The sequence below is a fragment of the Schistocerca piceifrons genome, chromosome 4 (genome assembly GCF_021461385.2).
Source record: "Schistocerca piceifrons isolate TAMUIC-IGC-003096 chromosome 4, iqSchPice1.1, whole genome shotgun sequence".
In the NCBI taxonomy this organism is placed as follows: domain Eukaryota; kingdom Metazoa; phylum Arthropoda; class Insecta; order Orthoptera; family Acrididae; genus Schistocerca; species Schistocerca piceifrons.
Genome location: NC_060141.1, coordinates 811,210,093 through 811,236,138, shown reverse-complemented (window position 1 = coordinate 811,236,138; position 26,046 = coordinate 811,210,093). Strand labels below are relative to the sequence as shown.

Below are 26,046 nucleotides of genomic sequence, written 5' to 3'. Positions count from 1 at the left end.
GAATTTTGTCAGACATAGGGGATATAAAAATGAAAAAGCTGGCATACTATGCTTACTTTCATTCCATAATGTCATATGGGATTATTTTCTGGGGTAATTCATCAAGCCAAGCTAAAGTTTTCCGGGCACAAAAACGTGCAGTAAGAATTATATGTGGTGTGAACTCAAGAACATCCTGCAGAAGCCTGTTTAGGGAACTAGGGATACTAACTACAGCTTCCCAATATATTTATTCCTTAATGAAATTTGTCATTAAAAATATATCACTTTTTCAAACCAACAGCTCAATTCATGGAATCAATACTAGAAATAAGAATAATCTTCACAAGGATTTAAAGTCACTTAGTCTTGTACAAAAAGGTGTGCATTATTCAGGAACACACATTTTCAATAACTTGCCAGCAGCCATAAAAAGCTTAACAACCAATGAAATTCAGTTTAAGAGAAGCCTAAAGGATTTATTGGTGGCCAACTCCTTCTACTCCATTGATGAATTTCTGAGGAAAACCAACTGATTTGTATATAAGTACAACATAACTTCTGCACAATTTCAGTGCAGTAATGTGTTCACTGAAAATTTGTGTGTGTGTGTGTGTGTGTGTGTGTGTGTGTGTGTGTGTGTGTGTGTGTAAGTATAATCTAACTTCTGCACCATTTCAGTGCAGTAATGTGTTCATTGTAAATAAGTATTACAGTAGTTGTATTACATGTTTCTTACCTTATAAATAAATATAAAACTTTTTTATTTTAAATTCAGTGCAATAGTATTTGTAAAATGACTCTTAGTGTTCATTAAAAAATGACGATCATTCCACTTGGGACCTGTGGAATGGTACATTAGCTTATTTGTTTTAGTTTAAATATTTGTCATGTATTGTTGTTTTTCTGACATGTTCCACATCCTGGAGGACCTCCTCACTATGGATCAATTGGAATGAAAGTAAATCTAATCTAAAAAAAAAAATGCCATTGAGTGCCCCGTAACCAGGTATCATCATCATCATGATAGAATAAAACACTGAAATCATAATGAACTGTGAACAACAATAAACTAATTATCGTTATCTCACCCTGCAGATATGCTGCATCAGTCTCCACTAGATTTTGTGTGTTTTGGTTGGAGGGTGTTACTAGAGGAGGACAAAATGCATGCGTTTTAAATCACACAGGCTGGCGTGAGGACTGGAACAGGACAAGGAAATTAGAATTTAGAAAAACGGACATAGCTGGTGGAATACTTAACTTTAATCCATTAATGATGAACGTCTGTCTTGATGGTACATGATTCACAATATCAATAGTAACTGATATGGGCACCTTGCTAGGTCGTAGCAAATGAAGTAGCTGAAGGCTATGCTAAAATATCGTCTCGGCAAATGAGAGCGTATTTTGTCAGTGAACCATCACTACAAAGACGGTTGTCCAGCTGGGGCGAGTGCTAGGAAGTCTCTCTAGACCTGCCATGTGGTGGCGCTTGGTCTGCAATCACTGAAAGTGGCGACACGCGGGTTCGACGTATACTACCGGACCGTGGCTGATTTAAAGGCTACCACCTAGCAAGTGTGGTGTCTGACGGTGACACCACATTATGCACAACAGAGAAGGGTATAAAAGTTTAAAGACACCATTTGAATTAAAAAAAAAAAAAAAGAAAACCACTTTGTGGTGGTGACCATTGTTCATCGGTACTATAGACATTGTGAGATGTACGCCTTTACCAAAGCGATGTGTTACACCATAGTTGATACTCTTTAAACATGACAATAAATATTCCTCAAAATCGACACTTACCACTTACTGTTGTCTAAAATGCTTGCTGATAGCAGTTGGGAACTGAGATTTCCCCATTTTTGAGCAAATATCACAAACACAAATGACAGGTACTCGCAATCGCAAACACGTTTCAAAGTACCTTTCTAGAATGATATCAGACTCATTCTCCTCCATACATTCATGGCCTGTCAAACTTCTTAAACTCTTCTGAAAATACTTTCCTGCTTGTGAAATAACTACCAAGTGAACTACTTTGAGAGGTATACTTGTCATAGTGTTTGTTATGTTTGACAAATGTTGATTAGTAACTCAATAAAACTACCTTAGTGTACTTAAGCACGTGCATCACAAATTGTGCAGTGTGATTTCAAAGTAACTGTTTAGTTACTTTTGTTGTTAGGGATTTGCTTTCAGTAATATTAATATAGGTCTCTGGTACATTAAACAGAATCGAATGATCATTCTTGTGATCTTTCAGATCTTGCATTGACTTACTTGCCAGCTCCCATGACCATGGCAAACAGTCCTTTATCCAGTAAGTGGTTTCTTTTTCATTCATCTTCTTGTTTAGGACCAATATGTGGCACAAATCTTAAAGGTCATGGAATGTGTCAGATAAAATAAAATGTTTAAGAAACCAAAAAAGAGGAGCCATAAGTTTATGTAAATGCAATCAAGAATGTAACACAGGAATGGCCGCTGAGGTGCCACCTCTCCATTTCTTCCCTCCTCCTCTTTCCTAATCATGACATTATTCCAATGGAATACTGGTGGCCTTCAATCCAAAAAGATGACTTGCGGCTGCTCTTGGAATCGCATCCTCTGCTAGTTCTGTGCCTGCAGGAAACAAAATTGCATCCTCAAGACTGATTTGAGCTTTTGTATTTCTTCCCAGTCTGCTTTGACTCCCTCTCTCCAAAGATGGCATTCCATATCGTAGGAGGAGAGAGGGGAGTCATGCTGCTCATATGCAAGGACGTTCAAAGTCAACCCTTCTACCTGACTACCCAGCTTGAAGCTATTCCTGTCTGCATTTTACTTCCTCTCCTGAACTTTTGCATATGTACTGTTTACATCCCTCAGTCATTTGGTGTCATGGACACTCTACATCCAGCTTACTGGCCAACTCCCTCACCCCTTTCTGCTGCTCGTTGACTGTAATGCACACCATTCCCTTTGGAAATCTCCCAGAACCTGACAGAGAGGTGCCGTCTAGGCTGAACTTCTCAGTCACCTTAACCTCATTTGCCTTATCGTGGGAGTACACATCTTCCTTTTATACTACATGCACTCCTACCCATATCTGGAAATCTCCTGCACTGCCCAATTTGCCCATCATCTCATCACTGTCTCTAGTACGTACTCGAGCAACCATTTACCATTTGCTATCCATTTTCTGACTCCTACCCCACATATATGCACACCGAAATGGCAACTTTCTAGGGATGACTGGAGATTCACTGTTCCCTGGCACCCTTTGAGTGACATAATTTCTCCAGTTGTGATGGCCAGGTAGAATATGTTACAAATGCCATCATTACCACCACACAATATTCCATTCTCGCACTTCATCTTTACTGTGCCATGTCCCAGTGCCTTGATTGACTGAGCTGTGTTGTGACTCAACTCACATGCAGAGATGTGTTCTCCATGTTTTTAACCATCATTCTATGATGGCAAACTGCATTCATTATGAACAGTTGCATGCACAGTGTCGTTGCACCCTTCAGGATAGCAAAAATCTAGCTAGATTTCCTTAACTAGTTCTTCTAACAGTTCCACTACCTCAATTGTTCTATGGGCCCTGCAGGACCAAGATCCATTGGGCTGCTATTCTGCGGAGATTTCAAGCTCCACCCACTATCATTCTGCCTTCCTCCACCAGAAACAAGTAGAGGCGGCTTGGGTAGTACCCTTATTTTGGCAGATTAGCGAGTGCTACAAGCTGCCTTTAGTATGATTGGGCGAGAACTTGCTCTCACTTCATATCGATCCTCCAACACAGTGCTGGACGATGTTTGCATTCAGATGCATTCAAATTAGAGAGATTAGAGCGCGCACGGAGGCTTTCAGACAGTCGTTCTTCCCGCGAACCATACGCGACTGGAACAGGAAAGGGAGGTAATGACAGTGGCACGTAAAGTGCCCTCCGGCACACACCGTTGGGTGGCTTGCGGAGTATCAATGTAGATGTAGATGTAGATGTTGCTAAACCTTTCTTTTGTGGGCAAGCACTTGCTCTTTCTTATGTACAACTGCATCTGGGCAGAGGGCACCGTTTGCCAGATGCCAGCATAGAGACACTGTCATTCCCATGCCCATACCCAAGCCCAGTAAAGAAAAATACCTTCCTTCTAGTTACTGCCCCGTTTCTCCCACAAGCTGTGTTTGCAAACTGATGAAACATGTAATTCATGCCTGGCTGGTATAGTGACTAGAGTGTGGCAATTCACTGACCACTGTACCGTGCAGATTTTGAGCAGGCCGTCCTGCAGCTGACCATCTCATCACTTTGTCAACGTGTGTCGCGAATGGTTTTCTGTGGATATATCGGACACTGGCGGTGTTTTTAAATTTGCAGAAACCCTAAAACACCTTCTGAAGGATGGGTATTCTTGATCTCTCTACATGTGGCACTTCTGAGGCCGCATGCCCCATGTCCTTCAGGTATTTTTAAAGTATTGATTTTTCAAGGAATGTTGGTACTGCCTTGTCAGACACCTCCACCAGGAAGTTGGTGTGCCTCAGGGTACTGTTTTGAGTGTGACCCTCTTTGCTATTGCCTTTAACTTTATTATGTCCTGTCTCCTGCAGGTCATCTCCAGCAGTCTACTGTTGCCCACCCCTACCCTGTTACCCTCCCACACCCTGTCCCAACATCCTCCTTACCCCCACATGATTGCCTGTTTCGTCATGTGCAACTGCTCGCAGCCTGGCTTCAGCTGCCAGAGAGTGTGATCACGTGTGTGAGAGTTGCATTTGCGTGAGTATGTGAGTGTATGTTATCTATATATAACAGAGGCCTTGTTCACTGAGAACTCACTTTCTTACAGTTTTTTTAGTGTGCCTTCCATGGTATTGTTAAATTCATTTCTGAAGAATTGTGATGGCTCGAGGCATTGAGGTGCTGGGGTAGGGGTCAGTGTACACTCATCAGCAAACAAACAATTGTGCCTTATTAGACAAAAGCCAGGAAAGATCAGACCATTTGGCAATAGTGCCGTAAAAACCAGACCAGGGATTGATCTCGGGGAGATGAGTGTCATTGGTGTGGTAAATGTGAGGTGTCTGATACTGACTCAGTATTCGTGTATGCCCCATATGCTAGTGATCGCTTACTTAACTGCATAGGTTATGGACCTGACTCTCAGAAGGTTCAAATCACTGACATATGCACTCTCTTAGCCTTAGTATATTAATTGGCATTCAGGTTCTAAGTGCTCACTGTCTACCATTCAAGCAACTAAGAATGGAAGACCAGTTTTACCAACAAGTTTTTTGTATTCCACTGCCACTCATATTCTTCATTTTGCAGCTTGAAAATATATCTCTGCATGTTTTAGAATGAAGGTTAAGGCCTCAAAATTACCTGCTCTTCCCAAATCCATTCTCCATGGTGAAATGATAGAAGCATTGCACGGTAACCTGACGGTGCAGAGTTCAAAGCTACACATTTCCATTTTTTAATTGTTTTTGCAAATTCACTAGAGAGAGAGACAGATTTTTTGGTCATTTATGCAAATAATGGAATTGTGTGTCTGAGTAATTAAATAGCTGCTCTTGTTGCATATGGGCTTCACTCTGTTTCAGATACATTTATTAAAATACCTGTAGCTAAAGTCATGAAAGTTATAATGTTTTATGATAGAGAAAATAACCAACAACAAAAGCAACATATGAAGAGCTCTTCTTAAAAGACAGAATGAAACATGAAACCTTTAACAGTTCATGATAAGAAATGTTACACACTACTACAACCACACTTAATACTTACCATCCTTAAATGTTTAAAGCAGTGGTTAAAATTTCCCAGAGTACTTTGACAAAGTGTGAACAAATAATGATGTTCTTGTGCACCTACATACAGCCATTAAAGCTCTAATGAATGGGCATGCAGCATTATCAAATTAGTTATCAACATTACTGGGTCAGCTATTTGTCAGAGAATATTAACTATAATCTATTACATATATTATGAACTACCAGAAAAAAGAATGCCAACAATTAAAAGCTTCCAGATGCATTTGAACTCGGATGCTGGCATCTTAAGTACTCACTTATGTGCCTTTACTGGTGTAGATGTAGAATGGGTGCCAAATTTAATATAGCTATTTGAACACAAACCAGACCTCATGGCAAAGAATAGAAACAGTGAAACTAATGATTCACAGTATCATCCTGTTGCAGGCCTAGGTAAGCCAAGTGTTGCAACAAAACATTTGATCATATTCCATCAAATCTCATCTGTCACATGTGCCAAAGAATAACTTCACTTTCCATTACAGTGCTTGTGTATAGTCCAGCACAATATCAACATTGTGAAGTGCACTTCCACAAACATTTCTACAGCAAAAAGAGATAAAATTTCTTCATGTGGTTTACAATACTATTCAGGTTTTCATCACACGATGTTTGTCTTGTATGGGAGTCCTAGTGTACTGCATATCGTGCTCGACAAAGGGAACAGGGAGAAGGGGACGATAAGGAAGATGATGGCGAGGTGAGTTGCAGTCTTGTGTTAGACCATCATAGCAGCAATAGTTGCGGGCACAGATCAGCGTGATTTCCCTAAATTGCTCCAGGCAAATGCCGAGATGGTTCCTTTGAAAGGGCACGGCCGACTTCCTTTCCCATCCTTCCCTAAACCGATGAGACCGATGACCTCGCAGTTTGGTCTCTTCCCTCAAAACAGCCCAGCCAGCACAGATCAGTGGAAGATGTCATGGAAGGTCTTAGAACATCACTGAGACCCTAATTACAAGTAACAGACATAAGAAATAAATGAATACACCTTTGGTTGTTGTTACCCATGCCCTGGCTCCAACTCAAACCATTAATGTTTGCTTGACTGTGATATTCCTGTGGTGCTGCTTGTGAGTGGATGACTGTAACTGAGGTATTGTCAGAGGTGTTAGTCATCAGAAATGGCATATTATTCCAATGCTGATTTCTCTCTTGTCATGCTGATAAATGGCAAAAATGTTTAAGGAACTTTTGTTCAAATATGTGGCCTGTCCCCAGTGTAAGCTGTGCAGGGTTCAGCAAACGTCTGCAGTATGCAGATGATTTGGCTTTCCATCCATGCTTGTCACATATCTGGCAGAGTCGTGAATTTCTATGTATCCTATGTTGACATGACAAATATTAAGGGGTAGTAACGTGCATTTTTAAAGCTATACAAATTCACCCCAAGGGTGACTATGGGAATGGAAGTTGCCTGAGTATTGGGAACTTTGGATGAAATATCAACCTGTGTGATTGATGAATCTTTGGAATGGCAGAAGCCTACCCCTACTGTAAACAGAATTTTAAAGAATTTTGTTGAAGGAGGCACTATCAGCAGAATGCCTGGCTCAAGATAATGAGCACACAGCAGGAAAACACATAGCTTGCCTGTAAGAGCCAACTAATCCCTCCCCTAGATACGAAGCAGTTGTAGTGAGTGACCAACTTCCCAGTTCCAATGATGCAGTTCACTGAGGGCCAAGGAAAGCTGTACTGCACGCACAATGATCCACTATAAAACAGGAACTCAGTGAGGAAATGTGTTACACTGGCTGGCAGCCGCAGAGCTCCATCTGAATGCAATGTGGAAAAATGTACTTTTCACAGATAAGTTGTCTTACCAAGACCAAACAGTAGTTTAGCAGCCGCGATGGTCCAGACATAATGGGGAATAGGTGGTGACAACAGGTAGTACTAGCCGATTGTCAGTTTCCCCGTTGGGGGCGTTGGTTTCCCCGTTGGGGGCGTTGGTTTCCCCGTTGGGGGCGTTGGTTTCCCCGTTGGGGGCGTTGGTTTCCCCGTTGGGGGCGTTGGTTTCCCCGTTGGGGGCGTTGGTTTCCCCGTTGGGGGCGTTGGTTTCCCCGTTGGGGGCGTCGGATTTCTGTGAGAGGAGCAGGAATGCTTCCTCAGTAGCAGGCCGTATGCCCACATTTTGAAGAAAGTGGTGCTGCATTTAGTGTGAATGCTATATTGTGGAGGGGATCTCATGCTACAGGACGAATATTCACTTGTGTATAGGTCTGCTCATTCAACTGCAGCTGTCCAACATAGACATTAATGTAATGGACTTGCTGTGAGAGACTGCTCACATGAACACAATGGAAATTATGTGCGTGTAAGTAGCACGAACACACAGAGAACTGACTGTGAAACACACCATTTATAGCTGATGCTCTTTTGGACTGCTTTTTTTGAAGCCTCGGTGGGGTTGCCTCTTCTGACAAATGGGTCCAATGCCTCACATCTTCTGGGTTGTTTCCTTCTTGGCTTGAGCGCACTCTTCTTCTTCACGCCCACAACAACTGTGGACCCTTTCAACACCTAAAATCCAGCACGGTAGCCAGTCCGTTGTGGTGGGGTCGTCATGTACCCTCTTGGTGGTAGCCCCCTGACCACGCAGGGATCGCACTACAGATGCCAGAGCTGTTTCCTCCCCATGCATGCCAAGGAGTATGTGCCCTCTTGTCTGGGGCACGGGGACTCCGGGCAACGGGATATCGGCCAGGTACCCGTTGGTTTGGCTGGGTGGCGCCCTTGGGGAGAGCCCTCGTTCGGAGTAGGTGGCATCTGGGCGGATCTGGCGCAATGAAGCGCAATAAATCACACCAAACTGGTGGTCGCACGGCCACCAGCGTCTCTAAGCAAGGTAGAGTAGACTTTGATGCTGTGCAATATGACCCTCAGTTGTTCCCCTCGTTGGCTGCGCCATGGGAGGGACGCCGATCTAGTGCCAAGCGGGAGCCTTACGTACCGCAATACCTTGTCTGCAGCAGGACTGATGGTGACTCCTTTCTTACGACGAAGCCTCTGTTTTTTGTGGAACACCTGGAGGATACGTTTGGGGAAGTGGCGGGGTTGTCTAAAATGAGGAATGGGTCCATCCTCCTCAAGACGTCCTCCCCAGCCCAGTCACGAGCTTTGCTCTTGTGTGATAAGCTGGGGGACGTCCCTGTTACCGTCACTCCCCACAGTAGCTTAAATATGGTCCAGGGGATTATTTACCATCGTGACCTCTTGTTGCAATCCGATGACGAGCTGAGAGCCGACTTGGAACGACGTGGTGTGCATTTTGTCCGTCGTGTCCATCGAGGACCCAAGACAAACAGGGTGGCCACCGGTGCCTTTATCTTGGCCTTTGAGGGTGATGTCTTGCCCGAGAAGGTCAAGGTGATGGTTTACCATTGCGACGTCAAGCCATACGTCCCTCCCCCGATGCGGTGCTTCCAGTGCTGGAAGTTTGGGCATATGTCCTCCTGTTGCCCATCCAGCGCTACATGTCGAGATTGCGGACAGCCCTCTCATCCCGATTCTCCATGTGCGCCCCCGCCTGTATGTGTCAACTGTGGGGAACACCACTCTCCATGCTCGCCGGATTGCCCCGTTCTTCATAAGGAGCGAAAGATCATGGAATTTGAGACTCTGGACCGGCTTACTTATCGAGAGGCAAAACTGAAATATGAAAGGTTGTATCCTGCTTCCATTCGAACATCTTATGCTGCAGCCACGTTATCGTCGCCCACGCGAGCGACGGTTGTCGCCTCATCTGTGCCGCCTTCAGTGGCCCTCTGGGCCGTGTATCTCTGTCTGCCCCCTCGTGTTTGGGGGCAAGCCTTCCTCTGTTGCCCCTTTAGCAGTTGGGGGCAAACCCTCTTCTGTCGCTCCCCCTACGCTTACTTTGGGAGTGACATCTGCTCCACAACCGGGAGGCTCGATCCCTCCCCCTCCTTCTCCGCTGGCGTTGCCTCTGCCGGTTCCTCTCTCGCGGAAGGGGTCCCTCGGGGCTCTCCCTTCCTCCGTTTCTTCTCCTACCCAGCCGGATGTCAGCCAGTGGCTGAAGGTTCCGCCACCTGCTGGTTGTAGGGCTTCTGCGTCATCGTCAGCCTCCGACGCTCCTTCAGAGAAGCTCTCCCAGCCCTCTCACCCTAAGGGCCGACGTGAGAAGAAGGAACGGCATGTGTCCAAGAAGAAGGACGTTCCGGTAGTTTCAGCACCGCCTGCTGTACATGGTCCTGGCTCCGGGGATGAGGTGGAGATCCTCGCCTCTGCCGCGGATCTCACCCTCACGGAACCCTTGGGGGCCTCTCCTATGGACTCAGCTGACTCTCCCCCAGTGGCAGCAGTTGGCTCTGAGGCGCTGTCTGCCTCTTAGTCGCATTCACGCCCTCCCAGTCCCTTCCTGCTTCCATTCTCCAATGGAACTGCGGCGGTTATTTCCGCCACCTGCCTGAGCTCCGGATGCTTCTGAGTGTTTCCCCTGTTCTCTGCATTGCTCTGCAGGAAACTTGGTTTCCTGCAATGCGGACCCCCGCCCTTCATGGTTATCGGGGATACTATAAGAACCGTGCTGCCTGTCAACGAACGTCAGGTGGCGTTTGCCTCTTTGTTCACCACTCTGTCTGTAGCTCGTCAGTACCCCTTCAGACGCCTTTAGCGGCAGTTGCTGCCAGGGTTGAGCTCTCGCCGGCTATTACTGTTTGCTCTGTTTACATTCCTCCGGATGGGGAGCTCCCCCGACATGTCTTGGCTGCGCTGCTGGCTCAACTCCCGCCACCATTGCTGCTTCTGGGCGATTTCAATGCCCACAACCCTCTATGGGGTGGGACTGTCTCTGATGACCGCGGTCGAGCCGTGGAGCATTTGTTGGCTCAGCTCGACCTTAGCCTCTTGAACACCGGTGCTCCCACGCATTCCAGTGTGGCCCATGGCTCGTTCTCGGCCATCGATCTCTCTCTTTGCAGCCCCGGACTTGTCCCATCCCTCCACTGGAGGGTGCACCCTGACCTGTCGGGTAGTGACCATTTTCCCATCTATTTGTCACTGCCCCAGTGTCATTCTTCTGGGCGCGTGCCCCGCTGGGCTCTCCATAGGGCTGACTGGGCGGCTTTTACTTCCGCTGCAATCATTGAGTCTCCCCCACAGGGTGACATTGATGAGGTGGTCCGCGTCTTTACCACGTCAACGATTTCGGCCGCCAAGGCTGCCATCACCCGCTCTTCTGGTCTCCCTCGGAGGAAGGCTGTACCCTGGTGGTTGCTGGAGATTGCTGAGGCTATTCGCGACCATCGGCGGGCTCTCCAGCGTCATAGGCGGCACCCGTCTCTTGAGACCCTCATCGCCTTTAAGAGGCTCCGTGCCTTTGCCCGTCGTCTTATTACACGGCGTAAGCAGGAGTGCTGGGAGTGGTATGTCTCCTCCTTGGGCTCCCGTGTCTCCCCCTCACTCGTGTGGTCCCGGATACGGCGGATTTATTGACACCAGACCCCTACGGGTGTCCCTGGGATCTCTTTGGACGGCGCTGTCTGCGCGGACGCTGCCGCCATTGCTGAACACCTTGCTGCGCACTTCGCTAAGAGCTCTGCGACTGCAACTTATCCCCCCGCCTTTCGCTCTCTCAAGGAGCGTGCCGAGCAGACGCCGTTATCGTTCCACACACGTCGTTCTGAAAAATACAATGCTCCTTTCAGCGAGAGGGAATTCCTCGCTGCCCTCGCCGATTGCCCTGATACAGCACCAGGACCGGACTGCATCCACGCACAGATGCTGAAGCATCTCTCCAGGGACTGCCAGAGACACATCCTCACCATCTTTAACCGCATCTGGAGCGAGGGCGTGTTCCCATCGCAATGGCAAGAGGGTCTTATTGTCCCCATCTTGAAGCCCGGTGCGGACCCACTGGCGGTGGACAGCTATCGTCCCATTACCCTCACCAACGTTTTGTGCAAATTGCTCGAATGTATGGTGGGGCGGCGTTTGTGTTGGGTCCTTGAGTCGCGCGGTCTCCTCGCTCCATCCCAGGGTGGCTTCTGTCGGGGCCGGTCTGCCACGGACAATTTGGTGCGGCTGGAATCTGCTATTTGTACGGCCTTTGCCCGACGTCAGCATCTCGTTGCTGTATTTTTCGATCTGTGGAAGGTGTATGACACCACATGGAGGCATAACATTCTCGCCACGTTGCATGAGTGGGGTCTTCGTGGTCGGCTCCCGGCTTTTCTTCAAAGCTTTTTATTGCGCCGCTCTTTCCGGGTGCAAGTCGGTGCCACCTCTGGTTCATCTTATATACAGGAAAATGGAGTCCCGCAGGGCTCGGTGTTGAGCGTCTCCTTATTTTTAGTGGCCATTAATGGTCTGGCTGCAGCAGTGGGGTCGTCGGTGTCTCCTTCTCTGTATGCCGACGACTTCTGCATCTCATTTAGCTCCACGACTACGGGAGTCGCCGAACGCAGGCTGCAAGTCGCCGTTTGCAAGGCAGCATCATGGGCTCTGACTCGTGGTTTTCAGTTCTCTGCTGCCAAGACTCGAGTTACGCACTTCTGCAGGCGTCGGACGGTCCACCCTCATCCTGAACTTTACCTCAACGGCCACCTGCTTGAAGTGAAGTGGTGGACACTTGCCGCTTCTTGGGACTTGTGTTTGATGCCCGGCTCACATGGGTTCCTCATGTTACTCAGCTGAAGCAAAAATGCTGGCGACACCTCAACGCTCTCCGCTGCCTTAGCCACACGTCTTGGGGTGCAGATCGCTGCACGCTGCTGCGGTTGTACAGAGCCCTTGTGCAGTCCCGGCTTGATTATTGGAGCCTGGCCTATGGGTCTGCATCACCCTCAGTGTTGACGTTGTTAGACCCCATACACCACTGTGGGGTTCGGCTTGCAACTGGCGCTTTCCGTACGAGCCCCGTGGATAGTCTACTGTTGGAGGCCAGGGTTCCTCCACTGCGGATTCGCCGCCATCGACTGCTCGCCGACTATGCTGTCTACGTGCATTGCTCACCTGGCCATCCCAATCGTCGCCTGCTTTTCCCTGCCATGGTCCTCCATCTGCCCGAACGGCGACCTAGGTCTGGGCTTTCCGTAGCTGTCCGTGTCCAGTCCCTGCTGTCGGAACTGGGGTCATTCCCTCTTCTGCCTCCCTTCCGGGTCCGTGCACCTACACTTCCCTGGTGTTTGTCCCGGCCGTCTGTCCGTCTGGACTTGGCACAGGGACCCAAGGACTCGGTTCTGCCTGTGGCCCTCCGTCGCCGTTTTCTTGCGCTCCTCGCCTCATTTTCGGACTGTGAGCCCGTCTACACTGATGGTTCCCTGGTTGATGGTCACACTGCCTACGCTTTTGCTCACGCTGCCCATGTTGAGCAGCGCTCCCTGCCGGCTGGCTGCAGTATTTTTACTGCAGAGCTGGTGGCCATATTGCGCGCTCTTGAGCATATGCGTTCCTGCTCAGGTACGCCCATCGTCATCTGCAGTGACTCCCTGAGCAGCCTCCAGGCCATCGACTGCTGCTATCACTCTTCTCCTGTGGTATCCTCTATTCGGGAGTCTGTTTCCGCCATTACCCGCTCTGGTCATTCGGTGGTCTTTGTTTGGACGCCAGGTCACTTTGGCATCCCGGGGAATGAACGTGTCGACAGGCTGGCCAAAGGGGCGATCGACGACCCAGCTTTGGAGATCGGCCTCCCAGCTCGAGATCAGCAGTTGGTGTTGCGCCGTAAGGTGTGGGCTGCTGAGTGGCGTGGCCTGACATCCCCGAATAAACTGCGGGCTGTCAAGGAGACGACCAATGTGTGGCACTCCTCCTTGCGGTCTTCTCGCAGGGACTCTGTTATCCTGTGTCGGCTCCGCATCGGCCATACATACCTGATGCACGGCCATCTTTTGCGTCAGGAGGATCCCCCCCTGTGTCGGTGTGGGTCCCGGCTGATGGTCGCCCACATATTATTGGAGTGTCCCCGACTGCGCACCCTCCGGCAGTCTTTTAATCTCTCGGGCACTTTACCTTTGATTTAATGTGACGATGCCTCTATGGCTGACAGTGTTTTACATTTTATCCATGGTAGTCCTTTTTGTGGTTCCATTTAGGGAAGTCCTGCTCCTTTCCCTTTGTGTGTCTCTTGTCCTCGAGTCTCTTATGTTTGGTTGCAGATTTTAGTGTGTAGTCGGTTGGTTGACTCTTTCCCTTTTTTGTTGTCATGGTCAGTCAACCAGTCTCCGGTCATCTTCTTTTGTTCTGTTTCTTTTTGTCTGGTGTCTTCGTGTCTGTAGTGTTCGTCACCGCATTTGTGTTCTTTTAGGGCCTGGGGGGGAGTCTCCTTCCCCTTGGGGTTTTACCTGCTTCGTGCATTTCAGTCTCGCCTGATTTTTGGAATGGGGGACTGATGACCTTAGCTGTTTAGTCCCCCTTAAACATACCAACAACCCCCCCCCCCCCCCAAAATCACAATCTGTCTTACATCACTGCACCCTTCAGTGAGAGTGATAGATTTGGTGAGTGGGAAGTAACTATACTGCCACTCATCTCAGACACTTCATACTTGCAGAACTGCAGTGCAAAAGGAGGGAGGTAGGGTGGGTGGGAGGGAGGTAGGAGGGAAGTCAGTTTGGGACTGATTTAGCAGAAAATCAGTTTGTAAAGTAAGCACCACTTGGTATTAGGCTCATACTCATGCAGTTTATGGACTGCAGTTGTTCTTGTTGTTGTTATTGTTATTGTCAGTCCGAATGGGGTTTGATGCAGTTCTCCACTCTGGTATACCTTGTGCAAGCATCCTTGGCTCTCGGTAACCATTATTAAATTCATTATCATGTGTTTAAATCTGGTAGGAGGCATACAGTAATGATTGTAACACAGTACCACATGGAATGACTTCAGTGCAGTCACTGCCACCAACTTCTGTACAAATAACTGGTCAGAGAATTCTGTACTGCCTTCACAGAGTGAATAAAAGTACTTGTTTCTCATGAGGTACTGCAGTGCTGGAAGTTAAGCCGCATCCTGTTAGCAACTGACACAAGCTGAGTGGACCAAAATCCATTTAGTTCACTTTGATGACTAATTCCAGACCATTGCTGTAACTCCTCAATGAGCTATGGACATTTGTGGACGTGTTTAGTCAGATGTTTTTACCTATTTTTCCACTTTTTGTTTCCATTTTAATTTCTTGTATTTCCTTTGTTTTGACTGCCATTGGGGCCCTAGTTGTTGGGCTGCCCCAGTCCAATTATGCTCCTGCTCAAGTCACTACTGGACAAAAAGTTCTTATTTGCAGTTTCCTCTCTATTGGATGTGTTCACATTAGTCACATTATGTTGCTGCTGTCATAATATCAGCTTCCATCCCTGTTAGCCATGACCACAGAGATATGCATGGCCAAAATACAAAGTTGCCTTCAAAATTGTCCACAGCAACTGCTCTAACAGCTTCCCAATTAAATGCTCGAATATACCAAAATGGGATAATGATGCATTGCCTGTAGTTCTGTCAAACTGTGCTCTTACAGATTACTTTAAAGACTTCAGTTTTGAAATTTCCTTTCCCCTCCAAGTGATGTAGGACTTGCCTTATGCGTGTCAAGGAGTCCAAATTTACATTGCAGTTGGATTTTGTGTAAATGTTACATTAGTTTCTTGAAAAAGTTGTAACAGCAGTCCCTGACAGGAATGCCTCATGTTAAGTCACCAGTACTGAGTACCACACTTGATGATAGTTTTGTTGTTTAAGCTGTGTATCCAAATTGGCATATAGTTCCTTTAGTTGCTGGATATAAAATTTTCCAATTGTTGAAACTCCCACACCTTTATGCTGGTTCTTCATGCAGTCATTGTTGCTCTCTGCAGTGTTACTATGAATATGTGCTAGGCTGTTACAGTATTTGTGATTAATGATGCCGTATATCATTGCTACCAATGTCACATAGTACACTTCAAGACACCTACACTATCATCTTTGTAAATTAGATATACTTTTCTGCATATCACCTTAACACTGTCCACAGTATGAAGTGGCTTCCACCTAGTCATTCACTATGAAACACACAAGTCTCACTTGTTCTGTGTGTGCAGGTACAAATCAGTGAGGCTGATACACTGATACCAGTTGCCACTGATGCATTTTTATGGTAGAATGCCATCAATAGCGATTTGGATGCCTACAGTGATATATTTCAATCACATTGCAGTCTGCTGTAGCAGTGTGAACAACAAGAGCTATTCAGTGTAGTTTGGGGGCTAACTGAGCATGTGCTAATCAACACAAAATACATAATTCACATAGAAAATAACTATGCAAACCCTAACCAACAATGTGCCTTCAACAAACTGCTTGCATCTGTAAGAAGCTCCCTAACGGGGTAGTGTGACTCAATTGAAATGAAAACTTATGTGCTGGCCACGCATGTTAAGTATCTGTGGGCATACCCTCAACACATTAAACTTCCTTACCTCTGGGGCAGCTATTAGCATGTTGGAATCCAAAATATGAACTTTGATGAAGAATTACTCTAACACAACAACACTCTGGAACAGATTAGTACACCCCTAAATAGACAAAGCTCATAAAATCATAATGTATTGTTGAGGCCAGTGTCCTCCATTTTTGTAGGTATGCAGTCATTACAGTACTTGCAGATAGTTTAAAGTGTTTCGATCAGGATTCTGCGTATTCATGTGGCCTTTATGGCTTCCAATCAACATCACACTACTAATACAAAAGAAAGTGAGTCACATAGTTGTAAGCTGCCACAACTCTGCTACACTACATGGCATGTCATTTGCAACGTGTGCCACGTGAACTGCTGTGGCTCAACACTTTGGGATCTGCTGGTTCTCAGTAACTTGAAATCCAATGGAGACACTATCGGAATTGTACATGACATAATTTCTCTATCTCCTAACTGTGACAGTCTGTAATTTTATAATGGTCTGTTATTCCTTTCCCCTTTCATGAGGGGTGTTCATTCCAGCAAACTAAGCTGTACCATTATTTCGGTGACTGGCAGTGTCCTTACACCAGCCTCCAAACACCAATGTTGCCTTGCTTTTTGTGGGCACCTTTGTCCTTCTCTGTGACAATGGCTGTATATGGCAGCTGTAATGAATTCAGACAATTAAAATTAAAATATTTTGTGGTTCTTCACTTGGATCATTATGCAGTTTTCATCAATCTCACTTTTATAAAATTTCTCATGTATGTACTTGCCACAGCACCTGATTCCTAACCTCCATCACTATTTTAGTGTAGCAACTTCTTGACATTAAAATGAGCATGTGCAGTGAGAAGACAACCACTGCCACATATCAAGATGTTTGATTTACACTCAAATTCTGTTGATGTAAAGTTATTCAGTTTCTTAATATTTTTGCAGATGCCGCAGAAGTTGAGGATGGAGGAACTGTTAGCAGGTGAGATATTTGCTTCCTTCAGTAGCTTAATTACACATTAAAGTTATGACTTTAATATTTTATGATGTGGTACTTTATTTTTCATCTTTTTCTTTGACATTAATATTCCATTGGTGGTGTGCTAAATAATTTTTGTGAAACAGTTTCTCAAAATTCTATACTATAACTTAACACTGGGTGTTAATTATGTCATACATAATTCGTACTGAAAATTGGCGGTGTTATTGTAACTACGAAAGATTGGTTACAAATGTGCAGTTGCAATGAAAATGTGTACTGTAGTAGATTGTGAGGGAAATGTGGTCAAAGAGAAAAAAGACAACTTTTTAAGTACCAAATTGACATTTAGAAATTTGTCATTGTAATGTTAAGCAAACATTACAAATAGGCACACTACGATAAGTAGTAATGAATTTTGCCACCTGACTGATGTGTGAAATAGCCTGACCCATCTGGGTGCCACAGTTACTCTCAATCCCTCACCTGCCAAGAGTGTTATTGACTACCCGGTGACAACATGCTACTGAGTACAAGGTGGCTGACTTGTTGGTGGCTTCACAACTTGTGTACTGCATTCTTGAGACCCATCTCATACTCCTCTCACCCCCTCTACTCCCATACCAGCTTCCCTAATTTGAAAATTTTGGAGTTCCCCTTAACTTAAGTTTCACAATCCTTCCCTCAGTACTAGCACCCCTACACTGCCCTTTCCCATGCCTAGCTCTGTACCTGTACCTGTACCTCCTATGTTACACCCTCTGCCACCCCATCCCCTCTATGACATTTGCATTAAATCTGTCCACCACAACTCCTCACGCAGTTGGCCTGCAGGTTTATGACAATTTATCTGATTGGCAGAGGGACAGAACACAACAAATGTTATTCCAGGCTTAGCCTTTTACTGCTTATTTCCAGATTAACCCTTTCATGGCCAATCGAACATCTTAGGCTGATGCATAACACTGTAGTGTTTCCTACAAGTTAAAAAACTCAGACTATACATACTGGAGACTTAAATCATCATAAATAATATAATTTGTTTCGCTGTTCACTTCAGTCTGTTGGGATAACTTTCTGAATCCACAACTGTAGAAATCATGTGATTTTGTAGCAAAGAGCCATGTTCAAAGTGTATTTTCACCCGAAAGGAAGTATGTCAAGATCATTGAACAGAGAGCAGAGAAGATGAAATCTGAGGGTGCAAGATCAAATGAAAAAGGTGGGTACAAAATGACTTCTCAACCCAGTTGTTCTATAGTGTTTGTTGCCAGTCTAGCAGAATGCTGGTGACTGTTACTGTGGAATAGCACCACTTCACACAGTCTTCCTGGATGTTTTTCTGGGACTATATCTGCAAGATGTCTGTTGTTGACAATAAATACCAACAGGGAAGTTACACCTCATGCAAGCAACTCATAGTACACCACATGGTCACCTACATCTACATCTACATGATTACTCTGCAATTCACATTTAAGTGCTTGGCAGAGGGTTAATCCAACCACAATCATACTATCTCTCTACCATTCCACTTCCGAACAGCGCATGGGAAAAACGAACACCTAAACCTTTCTGTTGGAGCTCTGATTTCTCTTATTTTATTTTGATGATCATTCCTACCTATGTAGATTGGTCTCAACAAAATATTTTCGCATTCAGAAGGGAAAGTTGGTGATTGAAATTTCGTAAATAGATCTCGCCGCAATGAAAAACGTCTTTGTTTTAATGACTTCCATCCCAACTCGCATATCATATCTGCTACACTCTCTCCCCTATTACGTGATAATACAAAACGAGCTGCCCTTTTTTGCACTCTTTCGATGTCCTCCGTCAATCCCACCTGGTAAGGCTCCCACACCCCGCAGCAATATTCTAACACCGGACCTCTCCACAATATCGATAACATTATCTTGTGTGGATGCTCAACAGTCTATGTGGCACTGCTGCTTTGTTTGGATTAAAGCATTCCTTTCCGTTCTTTCTCTTACATTAGCATAAAAACAAAATTTCTAGTCATCAGTAACAATACAGGTTAGAAATGGTCAGTGGTATTCACCCACTAATCAAGAACAAGCAAGAGGGTAATGTACATACAGCCAACCACTGATTTATATGGTTTGGCATGTGGTACCCACATGCTTTATTGTTGAACCTTCTCCTTTGTATTCAAATGCTGCACAGTGACGGAATGGTCATACTTCATCACATTTTCTGGTTCTTGAGTGCAATGATGTGCATCATCGTGGATTAATGCATTCAGATGATCTTCATCAAATGCTGTAGGTCTTTCTGAAAATGGAGGGTCAATAATGTCAAAACAATCATCCTTTAAATTAGAAAATCTTTCCTTGCCATGCTCTGTCCCATGGCATTATACCCATACATGGTGAAAACGTTACCATTGAAACCACATATTCATAAACACCACTGTTCTCATTTTGCCCACTTAGCCATTTTAAATTAAAATGTAGCAGTGCTTTGTGTCAACATAATATTCATAGAATGACAATTTACCTAAAAGAATGTGTCCACATTAAGTGAGAACAAGGCAATGTACTTCGTAAAAATGGTGGAAAAGACAACTGTATCCTTTGATCCCTAGGCATATGAACTTGTCTTAGATCACATGTAATGCCCCCAGCAACACAAAACACAATGATGGGAAAGGCTGACTTAAAGCATACATTGTGTGCTCACTCTTACATTATTGGTATCAGCTGCATAAATAACAATAACACAGTGCACAGTGTTCACTTAAGACGTCTCTCTGTTTTTGCTCCCAACATTTAATGTTCTAATGATGTACCAACATCATAATGCATTGATGATGGGTGGTTTAAATAAAAAAATATGTACAAATGAAAAGAGCTTCGTGACAAGGCTGAAGATATATCGGTACATAGGACACTGCATAGAACTATATGGAACATTGTAGATGTAACTGTAGATGTGCTCCAAGGAAGTGTGTGGGGCCCTTGATATTGATGTTTTATATTAATGACATCACAGACATTCTTCTTCTTTTTGTTTTTCTGTTTGGGGTATCTAATGACCACATACTAATTTCAATGCTTCCTCCTTTGTTCTTCTTCCAGGTTTCCTTCGTCTTCACTATCTATCCTTTTTTCTTCCTCAGACCATTCTGACCCTGTCTTCCTCTTCTTCTTCCTGCCTTGGAATGCTTCCATTTGCAACACTTTCTTCTTGAAATCCTATCATTCTGCTGGGTCTTTTTCTTGTATTTCTTTCCAAATCTTTCCTAACTACTTGAATCTGTCCTGTTGTTGACATCTTGTCCCAAAGATGCTTAACAATATGTTTGGTTAACCTGTTGCTGTTCACTCTGTATAAATGTCCAAAAAATAATAGTCAGCTCTTCTGCAGCATTTCAGTTGTTTTTCCTATGCTGCAATATACTTTATTACTTCTTAATATTCATACTTATGGATTTCCTAGCAGTCTGAGTATTTTTCAAATGATTCTTAATTCTAGGACCTGAAGTTTGTATAATTCATAATTCAACATTAAACATTCACTTGCATAGAGACATTCTGGTTTTACTACTGTGCTGTAGTGCTGTATTTTCAAATTTTTAGACACACACATCTTGTTGTAAATGTTCATGTTTATATCATATGCTTTCTCCATTTTACATACTCTTTTGTCTACAGCAAATATTTTTGAAGCCATTGCCTTGAATCTTTCCTCACAAATATTTAAATTTATAAACCGTCTTTATCAGTTCATTATCTGTTACTAGGATTTCTGGGTCATTTTTTTATGTTTGTCCTAAAAAAAATTTTCTACAGAAACTTTTAAAGCTGCTTTGTTAGGTATTCCTTCTAAGAGGTTGATTTGTATTTCTGAATTTGTTATATTTTTATAAAGAATGGCATAATCATTTGCAAATACTAGACACTGAATTTCAGTATCTCTTTTTCCTGAAGTCTCCAGTCTCATTGTGACAGCTTATGTTCTTTGCCTTTTGTTTCAATTATCTTACTATTTCCTCTAAGATGCAGTTGAGGTGGTGTGGAAACATGTTGTCACCCTGCATAGGAGCCACTTTCCAGTCTTCTGGAATCTTTTCAGTTTCCCGTATTTCTTCAGACAGAATCTGAAGGGTAGTTGTCATTTCTGCTCGACACCAGTTATGGTTGAGATGATTTTATTTCTTCTCCACTGGCTTTGTTGTTTTTCAGGGTTTTTTGTTTGTTTGTTTGTTTGCTGTAGGTGGTAGATCAGCTTCCATGTTTTCATCAAATATCTGGAAATTCTAGCTAACAATTCAGTTATCTACAGTTCAAGAGTTGATCAAAGTACTTTCTTAGTAACTTACATGTATGGTTATTGCTTAGGCCTATTTTACCATTTTCGCCTGTGATACATTGGAGCATGGTAACCCTTTTTGAATAAAACCATGACTGTATGTATGAGAGCTTTTTTTCTGCTCTAGTACACAGTGATTGTTTTTTGTCACTAATTATGATACTCGTGTCATCTGCAAATAGTAGAATTTTGGCTGAACTGTCTGGAGCCTGTGTATCATTGATATAAATTAGAAACAACAACGGGCCCAGAATGCTGCCCTGAGGAACACCTATTTAAATTTGTTTTGGTTCAGATATGGGTTTAAAATTGTGAAGATTGTTGGATGACCGCAGCTCAACAATTCTTCTTGCGATGTTTCAGAGAAATGGCTATTTGTAACAGCAGATTAAGAAAGCCCTGCAAATAAAAACTGCAGAAAAATCAAAGGAAAAGAATGAGGAAGTGGAAAGTGAAGTGAAATCTACAGCCTTTCTCCCATACGTGGATGATATTTCTTCTAAAATTGCTGGAATCTTGAAGAAACATAAAGTGGATGTGATATTCCGCCCACCCGCTAAGACTGCATCCTTGTTGGGATCTGTTATGGATGATCTGCTCTTGCAAAAGGTGGGAGTTTATGAAATCCCTTGTGAGTGTGGAAAATGTTACGTAGGGCTACCATGTGCACTGTACAGGAACGATGCGTCGAACACCAGCGGTACACATGTCTTCTTCAGTCCAACAAATCAGCAGTTGCTGAACGTTGCATTTCTACTGGCCATGCCATGGATTATGTAGATGTTAAGATTTTAACTACTGCTTCATCTTTCTGGGACTCAGTTGTTAAGGAAGCTGTAGAAATACAACTAGCCGACAACCTGCTAATCCATGACGAAGGATTTCATCTTGACAATGCTTGGAAACCACTTATTTCACACCTTCGTTCAGAAAGAATTTCTGCATCTTCACTTCTGACAGATGTTACCTCTTTTAAAGATTAATTATTTATTTACAAGCACGGTGGATTCGCAGCAGCACTATTTTGTTTGCACTCTGCGCTTATATGCTTATCTTTGCTATATAAATCTTAACTATGACTAGACTTTGATATCTTTGACGCATGCGCTTTTAATCCTCAGCAGCTTTGTATCACATGACTCTCCATATAAATAGGCATGCGCAAATGCTATGAACTCAGTCTCCGACTTGCCTTGAAGTCTGCTGGGAGGTTTCTAGCTGAAATATTACAAGAAGAATTGTCGCTGCCCCAAGTGCACGCGCGAAAGATGATGGAACAATTTAGTTGTTTACAGTTCAAGAGTTGATCAAAGTACTTATTAGTAATTTACAGGTGTGGTTATTGCTTGGACCTATTTTACCATTTTCATCTGTGATGTAAATACATTGGAGCATGGCAGCCCTTTATATGATTTTTAAATGTCTGACACAGAGTTTGGAAGGATAACAAAGATTCTCCAACTCATCCTTCCTGCAGACATTATTGGTATTGTAGTAGTAGTAGTAGTAGTAGTAGTAGTAGTAGTAGTAGTAGTAGTTGTTGTTGTTGTTGTTGTTGTTGTTGTTGTTGTTGTTTTTTAACAGTCATAGAAAACACACACACACACACCTAAAAGACCACTTTCATTCATTCAGTATAAAAGAGAGAATTGTTATAATTCCAGCATTCCTCTTCTGTGTCTCACTGCATGTATAATTTATTGAAATAACTGCCCTTTGGAAGCCTATGCATCAGCAGGACAGTGTGGTGACCCACGGAGTACCTATTACCACAGCCAAGCACATAGTTTCTCACTGGAAGCTGCTGTTAAAACTCCCCAGTGCTGAAGGTGCATATTGTTCGATGTCGAAAATTCACCATATAAAAAATGAAAATAAATCTAATGAACAATATGACAGGTTGTTTTATGTTATTATTTTCATACTGTATTAATGACATTTTTAAAAATGTCATTCATTAAGAAGGCATCACTCCTTTGAAGTGGTATGTACAAGCATATTGCATGAAAGTAGTGTGCTAATTGACACTGTCTAAAAGTTTCCTTTTTACACAGATTATGAATGTGGCTTTCTGTTTATTCGTAATGTCTTCTTAGATTGATTAGAGGCTCAGTATGGCAACAGTGTGTGTTAAAATTAATATATGTTCCAGTCATTGCAGCCATAATGTGGGAATAGTAGAAGGAGCACATCACTAAAGCAGTAAATAAAGTTATTAAGAGATGCTTTCCTCTCTGTGTGTACAGTTGCAGCTGCTGGAAGACGGCGGCAACTTGAGGAAGATGCCGTACCCAGTAAAGAAGCAAGAGCTGGAGGTGCCAGGCACTCAGTGGGTGAGTAGTAGTGAGAGCCCACAGTGGGAGGCTTGTGAATCAAATGTATCAGGACAACTATTAGTGGACATTAAGAGAGAGTGTGTCCACCCTTCTCCTTTATGGTGGCTTGAACTCTTCTGTTTGTACTTTCATCGAGACGTCTGAACCTCTGTGAAGGAATGGCAGCCCATTCTTCCTCGAGAGCTAAACCCAAAGAAGGTAGAGATGTTGGACATCAGGTTTGGAATGATGTCACCATTATGACTCGACCCGAATATGATCCACTGCTTTCAGGTTGGAACATTGGCACGCAAGTTCACTTCAGGAATGTCATTGTCCATAAACCTTCGCCTCACAATGCTGCTCAGTGACAGGTGGCATTGTTGAGCTGATTGTCAGTCTTTGTGTCTGAACACTTCCTCTGCTGTAGACAGTACACTACCGTCAAATACATAATTATCCTTCTGAATTTAGCATTTTCTAAAGTGCAATAAGAGGACAACAAGTTAACGATGAGGAATTGCATACTGTAACACTGCCTCCTCTTCACATGATTGTTGGTACTAAAGATGATGGCAGGTAAAGTTCAGCCAGCATTCAGCTAACCCAAATCCTTCAGTCACATTGCCATGGAATATAGAATGATTTGTCACTTCACTCCTAGTCCCCTGCTTCCAGTTGTCCACTGTCCAGTGGACATTGCTCATTACGTGACCTTCAGTATTGTTTAGTGTTGACAACAGAAGTGTGCGGTTTTGAGAAACTGCTCAGCCATTGCAACCAGGACTGTGGAGAGTGAGGGGTGGCCATGGGGCAAGACACATGAGCCCCACCTAAAAATATAGCAAACCAATTTTATTAGCAATGTAATGTAAGTGGAGTGGCTCCAAATGTTTGTATAAGTTAAACGTGTGTGTGTGTGTGTGTGTGTGTGTGTGTGTGTGTGTGTGTGTGTGTGTGTGTGTGTGTGTGTGTGTGTGTGTTTCTCATGCCACCACTTGGTAGCTTGGTAACACTGCCTCCCCCCCCCCCCCCACCCCTCCGGGGGCACGCCATTCCTTGGTGGGTTCATTCTTGGCTACCATGGGGCCCCAGGCTTTGCTGCACCTTTTCCCTTTTGTGTTGTATGTCATTCATCTTGCTGTTCTTTTTCCCCTTGGGGAACATGTCTGGGGTATTCTTGGGAATGTCCAGCATTCTGTCACTGATGTACAAACAATCTCACCTTTGTCTTCCGCTCCATTTTCCTTTCTCTGTTCCCCTTCTCTTGTTCCTCCGCTTCTGCGTTCGAGGGTCCTCTTTTTCTCTTCTTGCTCCCTGTGTGCTCCTAAAGGCTGGCCCATGCATCTGTGCATAACAGGCAACTGGGTGACTCATAATTCCCAGCCCCATGTTGACAGGTCGGATTCTCTCGTTCCTCCTGCTGTAGGCCAGTCTCAGGGTGGGGTGTGTGCGTGAGCAGTAAACTTTCCAAATTGCCATACATTCCAAACCCAATGTGCTGCTACCAATGTCATCATTTTAACCACTCTATAACATCTTGTCAACACCCAGCCACATGTCACCTGTGGTAGGGATGCGCACGAGGGCGATCGTCCACCTCTATCTCCCTGCTGTATCAACTGCAAATGCGGCCATGCGAATTCACCAGTGTATCTTGGTGTGCACGTTGTTCAAGAGATCCAGTTGAGGGAAAAGGTGCCTTATCCAGTTACTGAGTAGTCACAAACCCTGTGTTCTCCTGTCTGGCATCTATTTCTGTTTTTGTTACCCCTTACTCCATGAAAGACGTGGCCAGGCAGACATACAACCTCCAATTCAACTCTGAGGACATGAAATTGCCCAGTGTCAAGGTAGCATCGCCATCCCTCTGTCCTGCTTTGCAAGAAACCGTCGAACTCTTGCCTCAAGGGCCCAAGCAACCAGCTACACAACCGGTAGGCCGGAAAGGCCAGAAGGAGTACTCCCATGAAGACTTACTCTGTCCCTCCAGCCAAACAACACTTGAGTCATCAACTGGGAGGGCTCGAAGAAGTCCTCCAAAGGCAAACAGTCCTCCTTTTGCCACCCTGAAGATCCTCTTCGATGGTGTCGGCACGTAATACCTTACCCCGGCCAGCCTCCATGATGCCAATGTTAACTAAAAACTGTTTTTCGGCACTGGACTCCACAGACAGCCCGCACAAGCGATCTGATGTTTCTGTCTGACTCCATCGAGCAGGATCCTCCTGTGT

At 44.5% G+C, this 26,046-nt stretch overlaps 1 protein-coding gene across 1 annotated transcript in view; it reads right to left on the bottom strand.

Annotated features, from left to right (window-relative positions):
* Positions 1–21,303, bottom strand: part of LOC124796216 (hyphally regulated cell wall protein 3-like) — a 52,298-nt gene extending 30,995 nt beyond the window's left edge. The window contains exons 1-2 of the mRNA XM_047260306.1: positions 21,172–21,303; positions 7,724–7,879 (exon numbers count right to left, since the gene is read on the bottom strand). Coding sequence (XP_047116262.1) covers positions 7,724–7,879; positions 21,172–21,303 — 288 coding nt within the window. The remainder of the gene's footprint in view (positions 1–7,723; positions 7,880–21,171) is intronic.
* Between the last annotated feature and the right edge of the window lie 4,743 nt (positions 21,304–26,046).